At 42.9% G+C, this 12,310-nt stretch overlaps 2 protein-coding genes across 2 annotated transcripts; both read left to right on the top strand.

The window, feature by feature from the left end:
- The first annotated feature begins 6,879 nt into the window (after positions 1–6,879).
- On the top strand, positions 6,880–7,980 carry LOC131618758 (uncharacterized). The gene has a single exon (XM_058889921.1). It carries the CDS (start codon positions 6,880–6,882, stop codon positions 7,978–7,980), a length of 1,101 nt encoding a protein of 366 aa, XP_058745904.1.
- A 1,766-nt stretch (positions 7,981–9,746) lies between these two features.
- On the top strand, positions 9,747–11,906 carry LOC131618756 (uncharacterized). Its single transcript, XM_058889920.1, has 2 exons — positions 9,747–11,121; positions 11,755–11,906. Exons 1-2 carry the CDS (start codon positions 9,747–9,749, stop codon positions 11,904–11,906), a joined length of 1,527 nt encoding a protein of 508 aa, XP_058745903.1.
- Positions 11,907–12,310: the final 404 nt, after the last annotated feature.

Raw genomic sequence — 12,310 nt, 5'->3', positions numbered from 1 at the left:
GTTTTCTCCATGTCTTCAGGTACCATATTGATTTGATTGTATCATGAAAATCCGTCCATGAATGAGAAAACTTTGGATTTTGTTGTACTGTCAACCAACATGTCAATATGTGGTAAAGGAAAGTCGTCCTTAGGGCTAGCTTTGTTCAAATCTCTGTAGTCAATGCACATGCGGACTTTTCCATCTTTCTTAGGAACGGGAACAATGTTAGCTAACCACTTAGGGTATTCTGAAGTGACGAGGAAACCAGCTTTGCCTTGCTTTTGAACTTCCTCTTTGATTTTCATGGCCATCTCCGGATGAGTCCTTCTCAATTTTTGCTTGATCGGAGGGTATTCTGGCTTCAATGGTAAATGAGGCTCCACTATATTGGTATCCAACCTTGGCATATCCTGATAGGACCAAGCGAAGACATCTGAGAATTCTCTGAGCAGTTGTATCAAACTCTCTCTAATCTCTCCAATCTTAACCTCTTTTCTGTTTCCATCGGAACCAAGGTTAATAATCTCTAGAGGTTCATTGCATGGCTGAATGGCCTCTTCCCTTTGAAGTAACCGTGAAATTTCCTTTGATATTTCTTCGTCTTCTTCTTCTTCTGCCTTGAATACAGGAAACCCAAAGCTTGGAGAAGTCATATGATCGTACGTTTCAACGGGGTGTTTTATGATTAATCTGCATATGTGTGATGAGTCTTATTTAGACAACGAGGGAAGACTCGGTGTATGTGTTGTGTCGTTTTCTTTACATCCCCGTTTCACTTGGGAGGACGGCACGCTAGACCCTTCACGCGAAATTTGGTAGGAGGGAGCGCCCGGGGCGGGATGAATTTTGTTTCAGTTCTTCCTACGATATCACACGAACTTTTTACTTATCCTACGAGTAGGAAAGGGGAAAAAGATCTCAAATAAGCCCTAGGATTTTGCTAAGTGTGGGGATTCACCTAGACTAGAAATTCTGGAGTCCGGGAGGTCAGTTATACATAGGGAAGAGTTTAAGCACCCTATATATCCGTAGTACTCTACGGGAACCTTCTCTGTGTCTATGTGTTTGTGTTTGTTGCTTATTATTTGGAAAGTTTCTCCTTTGTGTTAGGAGGGAGAATTGAATTGATTTAAAAGAAAGACAGACAGACTATTTTTGGTATTTTATTAGCTCGCTGAGATTCCTTGTGAACCTCATGCCTACATATCCCTAATGGAAGTCAGAGCTTTTTGTAGTTCGGAGAACTAATTAGGGAAAATAATGATTTTTGGTGCCTTTCTTGAAGCTCAAGGTTGAAGCTTGAATTAAATCTCTATTTACAGTAAAGAGACATTAAATCATCTCTACAATGAGGTATTTTTACTATTCCACCACAGACATTTTTAAAGTGACAAAAAAGCTAAAACTGTTTCATTAAGAGAGGGAGCCTACTTGGTTAATCAAGTATGACAGCCAACATGCCTCTTGAATGGAAGATTCTCAACCAAATTAGGGAAAGTTGTACAAGTCTGGGATGTAGCCAGAGCAATGCCTTTCACGAGTCCTAAATGGGAGAATGTCTGAAATGATCGTTTGTTTGAAATAATTATTTGTTTGATATGATTGTTTGTTTGTGGTGAGATAGGAGAAATACCTACCTATGAAGATAAGCTATGTCTATCTATTGTTTGAAAGATTTGATTTTTAGCTGGCTTATATGAGGCCCAAGCTTGAGGCTTTTGATTGATTTATTGTTTTATTGACCCTGAAAGATAACTCTACTAGGGATGGACTTAAACTAAGGAGTTTTTGTGTTCTGTACAAAGCCCATAATTGAGGCTGACTCTAGCTGGAGAGCATTTATTTGATGGATTTTATTTGGTGTTCTGTACAAAGCCCATGATTGTTGCTGACTCTTAACTGGGGAAGTCATTATTTCATGCCTTGTATGAGGCCCAAGGTTGAGGCTGACACTGACCAAGGATAAACAAATATGGATCCTAGACTCTACGAAGGAAGATTAATGAAGATAAGGGTGATAGAGACGGTCCATGTCTCTCATTCCAAAAGGTGTACTCAATGTGAGATTGAGACAATATTAGCTTGTTTAAAATCTGGTTTAAAGAATGGAAGAAACTCACCAGGATAGGCTAAAAGGTGACTAAAGACCTGTTCCTATGTTTATAAGAAACCTGATGGGTCCTTGTATACAAGCTCAAGAGGAAGCTGGTGTTGCACCCCAAAATTTGCCCTCTTTATTTGAGCTATAAGTTAATAATGACGTTTATTTCGTCATTCAAAAACTGAAGAAATAATAAAGAGTTTTCATGGGTTTATGAAGATAAGGTGGGAAAAAATGGGTTAAACGGTGCAAATTCGAGAAAATTCGCAAGTCCTATTTGGAAGGTGATATAAGCTAAGTTCTCGGTGATATAAGATAAGTTCCCGCGAGGCCACGACTGTTTCGACGATATCTACAACTTTCGTGTTTGGCTCGGAAGCCAATTCTTTGAGGAAGGTCGTCGGATTTGCAAATTACTTGAGATTTCGCAATTAAAAACGGTGCTGAATGTAGGGTTTCGGATCTCGGAAAATTCATATCTCACAATCCGCTCGTCGGATTCGCTTGAAAATTTAACTGGAGCTCCGTACCATCATTACCAATATTTCATATGTTTGGACCGAAGGCCAATTATGCACTGAAAATTTCCAGAATTTTAAGGATCATCGCATTGTACCGGTAAAAAGTGTGTTTTGGAGTATGTCGCGCCGAGTTCGAAAATTCACAACTTCTTCGATTTTTATCGTATGAAGTCCATTTCGGTGGCATTTTCTTGGAAATTTCGTTAGCTTCGATTCTTCGTCACACATGCCTGTTTAGATTTTAAGCCGAAGATGGTGTTTTATCGAGTTCTTTGAGCGGTGCGCACAAAATTCTGCACAGTCGCGCCTGATTAATCGACGTCTCTCGTCATTCAAACGCGCGTAATTTCTTCATCGCTTATCGGATTGAGACGATTCTCATGGCGACGAGTCAAGAACTTGGTCATCTTCACAGTGACATTGGTTTCGTTCTGGAATTCAGAGTCGAACCGAGTTTCCTTAAAAACGAGCCAAAATAAGACGCACCGAGGGCAATTTGGACATTTCGCGTTGACAATATATAAACATTTTGCTCTTCACAAATCAAGAGGGGACTCTCATAATTTCAATTCACCAAAAAGTTCAAAAATCACTTTCTCTCAATTTTCTCTCAATTCTCTTGAATCAAAACCACAAATTACATAAAACTTTCATCAAAAAACTCATCAATCTTCATCAAGATCAAGGACATGGATTGAAGAATCAAGATCGAAGTTTGAATTTCTCTTCCTCTCTCTTCATTGAGTCGCGCGCCCTCTCTCTCTCTCACTTCGGATTTCGCGTTCGAGTTCGTGTCGCGTTCATGTCGTGTTCGCGTTCATATCGTGTTCGTGTTCGCGCTTCGGTTTAGATCTTCATCCGGTAACCTTTCGAATCTTGAATTAAGTGCTTAATTGTTGATTAGTATGTGAATTCGAATCCCGATCTACTTCTTATTCTTGATTAATGGATGATTGATGATGATTGATCGGTGAATTTGCTCATCTTTTGCTCGAATTAGTCGTGTTCATGTGAATCGCGTTTGAATTTGATGATTGATTGCATGTAATTGATATCCGTTGATGATGAATTGTGACATTTGTGTATGGATCCGTGATTCGGTGTTGATTTTGTGTGCATAATTGTTAATATTCATGTATGTTACTTGTGTCGCACTCATAGTGTTTGTACAAATGCATGTGGTGCACTTTTGCATGATGTTTGCTTGGCTCGATGCATCGCACTTTGCATAATTAGGATAATTTTACTTGTGGACTCGTGCTTAATTCATAATTTGATGTTTGCTTGTGATAATTGCCTATGGAACGGTTCTGGATCGAGTGCGAATGGCTCTGAGGCCTTAAAAATGCATAAAAACTTGTTTTGCTATGCCAGGAACCGGGTTGTCCCTAGGTGGGAACCGGTTCCTGCGTTGTTTTTGCCCTCTGGTTTGTGTGCCAGGAACTGAGTTGTCCCTAGGTGGGAACCGGTTCCCAGTTTTCTGCTTCTGTGATTTAGTACTAGGAATCGGATTATCCCTAGGTGGGAACCGGTTCCCAGCTTTTCTGTCTCTGGTTTTTAGTACCAGGAACCGGGTTGTCCTTAGGTGGGAACCGGTTCCTGTGTGTTATTTTGTGTTTTCTTTTCTAACTTCAATCTTGCATAACTTTTTACTCGTAACTCCGATTTGCACGTTCTTTATATCGTTGGAAAGCTTGTGAAACGTGCTATCTCATGAGATAATCGATACTGATTGATTGTAGGTTATTCATGTTTGTTTTCTTCTTTACATTTGTTGTCCATTTTATGTGTGCGTTAATTGTTCATTTTATCTTAGCTTATAATTCAATAACGCAATTCCGATTGTGGTGTGTTATTATCTCTAACTTGTGTGCTAGTGTGAAAGGCTTTTGGATAGTCACCGACCGGCGCTTATTACTTGTGTGTTCCGCTTTACTCGCGGAACACGATTCCTATTCACTCGTATTGTGTTCTCATCTTGGAGACACGTTCCTATTACTCTATACCTGCTTGTTTGGTTTGCTTGTTCCTCTTGAAGGTGTATTGTGATTATGCTCGACGCGCGTGTCAACCTTTGTGTGCTTTCATGGATAATCGGTGTGCTGACCATTTGCTTTTGCTTTGCTAGCTCGCTCGCGGGATTCTAGTTTCTTCGCTTTGCTTCGCTTTAGTTTACGGATCATCATCCGTTTGGTATTGATTCCGTTTCATTTTATTTTTCCTGCACTTTATCGCTTTCTCGCATCATCCTTTAACATGAGAAGTAGGACTTAGACATGCATCTGGTCAAGCCCTCGAAAGAGGCTCTGTTTTTGTCGGTGTGTTTATATTTGTGCTTTGCGGCAGGGAGTCACGGTGTAATAATTCCTATATGGCACTCCGTTAAGTCCTCATGGAAAGCATGCGAAAAGGGTTAGCAATCAACCCCCGCCTAGTCTCATCGAGTCTGTTCAGTAAGCGCACGCTACGCGTTGCTCGCTTCTGAACCTGCACAAGATCTTGTTATCGAGTATGTTAGGAAAAGGGTTCATGTAGCCGGACCCCCGCCTTCCCTATAGCTCGCGTCGCTCGACGATGATGCTCGGTGTACGCACGCACCGTTTTCCTTTACGATCCGTGACGGCTTCGTTGCTGAGAGGGGTCCGCCCTCTTATCTATGGCCCGATCATTTTCGCGAGGTCTAATGCTTGGTTGACTTGGGTTGAGTTGCTCCCCTTGGCTATGGCGGGACCGCTTTTCTACCACTCGGCCAGTGCCGTTGGTTTGTTTGCTTTACGAGCGGAGCTCGTTTGTGTGATACTCTTGTGTGCTCCCCTTTTTTTCGTAGGTTGTTAGTTTAGCTTAGACTTGTACCCTTTGTATGATAACATTAGGTAGCAAGCTTTCCCCCTTAGCTTAGGTTCTTCCTCATGCATTTTTTAAAACACAAACCACACTCTTTGATTTTCTTTTCTTAAGAGCTTGTTATTTCCGCTCCATTCCCAAGCATAAGTCTCCAAAGGTCGAGCAGCGGAGTGTGAAAGTAACTCGTTCACCTAAAAAACACAAAACAAACAGAAATTAGTTAGCCGAGCTACGGTAGCTCTGATTCTGCAAAACAGATACGTAGGCAACGGGGTAGGGCCTGTGCGAGCATAACTCTTTATTTTCCCTACATTCTGCATTCATTTTAGTCCAGATTAGCGTTGATTTGTTTCGCACCCATAGATTTAGACACAGGCGTGGATACCATCGAGTACGATGGGCGCGAGGGGTGCTAATACCTTCCCCTCGCATAACCGACTCCCTTACCCTTTTTCTCTGGCCGTGAGACCGTTGTTTTGTTTTTGTGATTTGCTGGCATTCCCTTCCTTTTCATGATAAATATGTTCGTGGCGACTCTGTTAATTTTCGCGGTAGCGACAGCTGGCGACTCTGCTGGGGAGGTCTCGACCTATTGCTGGTCCGGACTCAGCGAGTCGATCCTATCGCTTGTGTGTTTATCTTTGGGTGCTTTACTGCTTTGCATATTTACCTGTTTGCATTGCATTCTATGTGCGCTTTTACTTTTCTGCATCATATTCTGGACTGGCTGGATCTCTGTCTGTTGGGTGGGTGTTTCAAGAGGTAAAAGGCCCAATACCCAGGCTATGTGTGAACCATAGGAACCCTAGGATAGAGTGGGAGCATGGTTTGTCTCGAGGTGTACGTCTCGGGATGGATTATGTGACCACGAGTAGAGTAGTGGTTTCAAACGGAGGTATTATCGTCACCCGCATTCACGCTGTGATGATGCTTACCTTCGGGCGGACCGTATACTGCGTTTCATGACCTTACCTTGGCCTAGATTTTACCCGTGAGTGGGGCGGGAATCAATGATCATATAACAGGTACATTGTTGGTGACCGCTGTTCTTGTTCGTGGGTTACCGCTGTTCTTATTCGTGGGTTACCGCTGTTCTCGTTCGAGTGTACTATTGGTTCCTGTTCGTGGGGTACTATGGTTCTTGTTCGAGTAGTAATCTGTGTTCTATTCCAGTGTGTTATTGACTATGGGCTTTGGTTCCATGGAATGATGTTCCGTGTTTCGTGTGGTATACCATTTGGGGGCCGAACCTTTGGCTCTGTACTATGTGTATTACCGGCAGTCCAGAATGCTTGGTGGGCGGCAACAAGCCCCACCACTTTGCATCATAGCATATTTATTTCCAAAAGAAACGCAAAAAAAAAGATATGTATAATAAGCATTTGCATGTCATGTTTTTCAGGGACATTCAGGAGTTCACTCGAGCTAAAGATGGACACTCCCATTGATACTGTCAAGGAAGCAAAGAGACATACGCACACCTACAGTTTTTTCCGAGAGCCGTTGACCGCATTAGAGGGTTTGAGTTCGTTAATGACCGCTTTCTGCCTAAAGAACTTCACGGACAATTATGGGAATATTTTGACTTTGTTGGAAACCGTGGTTGATACTCCTGCTTTGCAAACTTTGATGCAATTCTATGATCCTGAAATGAGGTGTTTTACGTTCCAGGATTACCAGTTGGCTCCGACATTGGAAGAGTACTCTATCATTCTTAATCTCAAGGTAAAAGACGAAGTGCCATTCATCGAAATTCCTAAAGAAGTGAATTTCAAGTTGATCGCTGTTGCTCTTTATTTGAGCATAAAAGAAGTATCTGATAATTGGAAGTCGAATGGAGGTGTCTCGGGGTTCTCTTTGAAGTTCTTGGTGAGAAAAGCTAAAGAGGAATTTGAGAAAAATAATTGGAATGCGTATAATGCATTGCTTGCTGTGGCCATTTATGGGATTGTGATGTTCTCGAATGTTCCCAATTTTGTAGACTCGGCCGCGGTACACATCTTCATGGGAAAGAATCCTATTCCCACATTGTTGGCTGATACTTATTATGCTGTTCATTCCCGATATGAGAAAAGTGGTGGTGCCATCACTTGTTGCCTTCAGTTGTTGTTCATCTGGTTCCTCTCTTTGTTGCCCAGCAAAGGACCTTTTGTGAAGACAAGGGATACACTCAAGTGGACACACAGGATTATGTCACTTACTTCTTACGATATTCAGTGGCAAAGGTACCGAATTAATGTTTCCGAGGTGATAGCTGGGTGTGGCGAGTTCGACAATGTTTCTTTGATTGGTACTAGAGGTTGCATCAATTACAATCCCGTGGTATCCTTGCGTCAGTTGGGGTATACTTTGAAGGACAAGCCGGCGGATCATTTGATAGCAGAGACGGTCTATTTTGAGAAGGGGTCGGATCCAGAAAAATTGAAGAGGATAATTGTGGCTTGGAAGAAGATCCGTAAGCATTATGGAGCTCATTTAGGGAAGAAAGAATCGCTTGCTCTGACACCGTATGTTAAATGGATTGAAAAGTGAGTCGGAAGTTTGTTGCTGCCATATGACAGAGTTGCACCACTTCAAAAGCAACCTCCTTTGATTTTATCTGAATTTGTGCCAACAGAACTTTACAAGAATGCTTTGGCTACCAATTACAGGTTGCACGAAAGAGAGCAAGAGACTAACTTGAAGTTCTTTGAAGAGAGAGAGGCAAAGATGAGGCTAATGCACCAGCTCAAGCAAGTCGAAGGTGCAAGCTCAAGCCAGGAAAGTGTCCAGAGGTGTCCCTATGAGTTGTTAAAGGAAGAATGCCTATAATTACAGAGATCAGAGAGCAGTCTCAAGAGGCAGAAGCGGGATTTCGATAAACAGCTAGCGGAAGAGAAAGCTAAGACCGCTCGACTTGAAGAAGAACTAAGAAGACTCCGAGCCCAGCGGAGGGTAGATGGAGGAGCTCATTCTGTTATCAGACGATCCTAGTGTTGCTATGGAGTGGACTTGTTTGGTCCATGATGGTCGATTTGATGTTTATTCTTGATGTTTGTCACCCATATCCAGGATTGTTGGATGGGGTCGCATTTTGATGCTCTGGATTTCTTTTGTATGCCTTATGAGCACTTTGTGACACGGTTATGTGTTCTATTTGTACGAACTCAAATTCTCGGTTATGTTTGAATGAAATATGCTCAGTTTGCTGAATTATTCTTGTGTGTGGATTGCTGTTCAAATATATTATGTAACAGGGTTGCTATGTCCTATCTGAAAGTGGGATGAACTCCTGGATACCTGAAAATTGACAAACATTTCATGCATATCATTCATATATCATACATGTCATATATTTGCAGGTTTTGCAGGGCTTTTATCTTATGTCTCGTTGTTTTGTTATCAGAAGGCGTTCTAAGACGGCTAATCACCCGTATCCGACTAGGAGCAATCAGAGAAGACAGATGGAACAGATTCAGGAACAAATGGCTGAGATGAGAGCTCAACTGACTGAGCAGATGAATGCGCAAATGGCGCAGTTTATGGAAGCATTGACTAATGTGACCAAGGGGCAGGATGACTTGCGAGTCCTCGTCGAGAACTCTAGAAGGGTTGAGAATGGAGGACATCCGGGGCTGTTTGACGATGTGTCTGGCAGGATTGACGATCACCATGATTCGAATGAGTTTGATCACGTGGGAGGGCACTATAATCCTTTCAATCAGCATCACGGGTTTCCACCTCCACCTCCGTCTCGTCTATTGGGAAGGAGAGATAATCAGAACCGTGGCAACTTGGATTTCAATGTTGAGAACTTTGACCAGTTATCGAGGCATAGTGTTGACGGTGCGCCTGGGGAAGTTGAGAAGTACCGTCTGATTGAAGAATGCCTCAGAGTTGTTGAAGGCAAAGGGGTGTTAGGCATGGATATCAATGACTTGGGGTTGGTTCCTGGTGTGAGGACCCCACCGAAATTCAAAGTTCCATCTTTTGACAAATACAATGGGGCGACCTGCCCCATGACTCATGTCAAGGCTTATTATCGTAAGATGTCAGTATACTCTGAGGATGAGGGCTTTCTAATGCACTTCTTCCGAGATAGTCTTGCTGGGGCTTCCTTGGAGTGGTATGTTCAGCTCGAGCGCACTCATATCCATTCTTGGAGAGATCTTGTGGAAGCTTTCATTAAGCACTATCAGTACAATGTTGACATGGCGCCCAATAGGACTCAGTTGCAGAGTTTGGTTCAAGGGTCTAAAGAATCTTTCAAGGAGTACGCTTAGAAATGGCGTGAGTTGGCGGCGAGGGTTCAACCACCGATGACTGAGCGTGATATGATCGATATGTTCACCAGTACTTTGTCTGGACACTATTACTTGGCTTGTAGTGCTTCAGCCAACTTTTCTGAGATGGTGATATATGGCGAACGTGTTGAGATGGGTCTAAAGATGGGAAAAATCCAGTTAGGAGCTTCTTCTAATACTTCTAGTAGTAAGAAACAAACTGAGGGTTATGCTAGAAGGAAGGAAGGAAATGCAGATGCCATATATGGAAGAAGGGGTTCAGGGAGAAGTAATTCACAGGTTAATGCTGTCATGATCCTAGTACCACAGCAACAACAACATCAGCAGGGACAGCGTTCCAATAATGATTGTTATCCTCCCAGGACCAGGCCTCACAGAAAGATTGATCCGATTCCTATGACCTATGCTCAAGTGCTACAACATTTGCTCAAGATCGAGAAGATTACTTTGAGAGATGCTCCGAATGCTCCGGACACACAATCTCCGAATTACAATGCAAACGCGCGATGTACTTTCCACTCAGGTGCCGCTGGCCATGATACAAAGAGGTGCATTGCATTGAAGAACAAAGTCCAGGACTTGTTAGATCAAAAGATTATTCAATTCACTCCTACATCCAATATTGTCAATAATCCGATGCCTGCTCACAGAGGTTCGGGTGTGAATGCCATTGAGAGTGAAGAGATAAATGTTGTATCTGACGTGGGCTGTTTGACCTTCCCTCTTGTGTCTGTGAAGCAACATCTGGTCAATAGTGGCATCTTTCCGGGCTATGGTATTGATTGTAAGAATTGCAAGAGTCAACCCGAAGGCTGTGCTGATTTGAAACGTATGGTACAAAAGCTGATTGATGAGGGTCCTCTTCAGTTCTATCGAAGGTTGAGAGGTGCGAAAAGTAATGATGGTGAAGTGTCTGTGATCTCAATTCCTTATGAGCCGGTTGCTCCGATATGTATCCAAGTGCCTATTCAGATACCTGTCAGTATCCCGTATGAGGAACAACCAGCGGCGTTAATGATCACCGTGCCAGGGCCTATTCCATATGAGAGTGAGAAGGTCGTCCCTTGGCATTATGGTGCAGACATATATTACTATGGCATGAAGGAGGAGGGCGAGTCATCTAAACAAAAGTTCGTGGAAGCCTCAGTTGCAAACACTGATAATTTTGCCGGTACTCGTAGAATTACTCGCAGTGGTAGGGTGTTCTCCCCTCAGCTTGTTCAAAACAATGCAGATTCCTTGGCTAAGACAAAAGGGAAACAAGTAGTGACTGATGTCCAAAATTCTCCGGTTCAAAATGGGGCACATGACAATGCCGTGTCTTCCAAAGATGTGGAAGAATTGTTGAGAATCATCAGGAAGTCTGATTATAAAGTGGTTGAGCAGTTGGGTCAGACCCAGTCAAAGATCTCCATCTTGCAACTGCTGATGTGTTCAGAAGGTCATAGAAATGCTCTCTTGAGAATTCTGAATGGTGCTTACGTTCCGCATGAAATATCTGTGAATCAGCTAGAGACGGTAGCCAATAATATCTCCGCTGGGAACGGTTTGGGATTTACGGATCGTGATCTTCCTCCAGAAGGGAGAAACCATAACAAGGCTTTGCATATTTCGATTGAATGTAAGGGGACGACTTTGTCCCAGGTTTTGATTGATACTGGGTCTTCTTTGAATGTACTTCCCAAGTCGGGCCTCATGCGAATTGACTATGCTGGTGTTGAGTTGAGGCCAAGTGAGTTGGTAGTGCGCGCCTTTGACGGTTCAAGGAGGTCTGTGTTTGGAGAGGTAGATCTACCGATCCAAGTGGGTCCTAAGATCTTTACTACAACCTTTTATGTGATGGATATTCAACCCGCTTACTGTTGTTTGTTGGGAAGACCGTGGATTCACAAGGCTGGTGCGGTGACATCCACTCTCCATCAGAAATTGAAGTATCCGGTTGACGGTAAAGTGGTGACGGTTTGTGGTGAAGAGGATTACATCGTGAGTCACTTGTCCTCTTTCCGATACGTGGAGATCGAAGGTGAAATACATGAGACTCCGTTTCAAGCGTTTGAAGCTGTGAATACTGTGAGAACTCCTCCTTATGAGATAACGAAGCCAGAAACGGTTATGTCCTCTTTGAAAGATGCTCAGGTTGTCGTTGAGACTGGAAGAGTGGAAGGTTGGGGGTAAGTAATTGATGTGCGTCCCAAATTTGACAAGAATGGCCTGGGTTTCAATCCTGGAAAGCATATTGCACCGCCAAAGCCTAATATCTTTAGTCCGATCAAGTTTGTGAGTGGTGGTATCATTCAAGATGGTCAGGTTCATGCCATTGTCAATGGCGAGGAAGTGGATAGTGACTGTGATTTTGATAGCTGGATCCGTCCAAGTATTCCTGGGGAGATGCCTCACAACTGGACAATTGAAGATGTCATCCAAGTTACACAAGCTCAGGAGTAAACTCCTTGTTTTTACTTTTCTTATCATGCCATAATTCCTACACTCTGCCCAAGGCGTAGTGAATCATTTGTAGGGCCATGCAGCTCGCATTTTCAAAGTTAATCATGAAATAAAAGGACGTTTTTGCATTCAAA

Source organism: Vicia villosa, linkage group LG7 (assembly GCF_029867415.1).
Source record: "Vicia villosa cultivar HV-30 ecotype Madison, WI linkage group LG7, Vvil1.0, whole genome shotgun sequence".
In the NCBI taxonomy this organism is placed as follows: domain Eukaryota; kingdom Viridiplantae; phylum Streptophyta; class Magnoliopsida; order Fabales; family Fabaceae; genus Vicia; species Vicia villosa.
The sequence above is the reverse complement of the archived record's forward strand: the minus strand, read 5'-3'. Positions and strand labels throughout refer to the sequence as shown.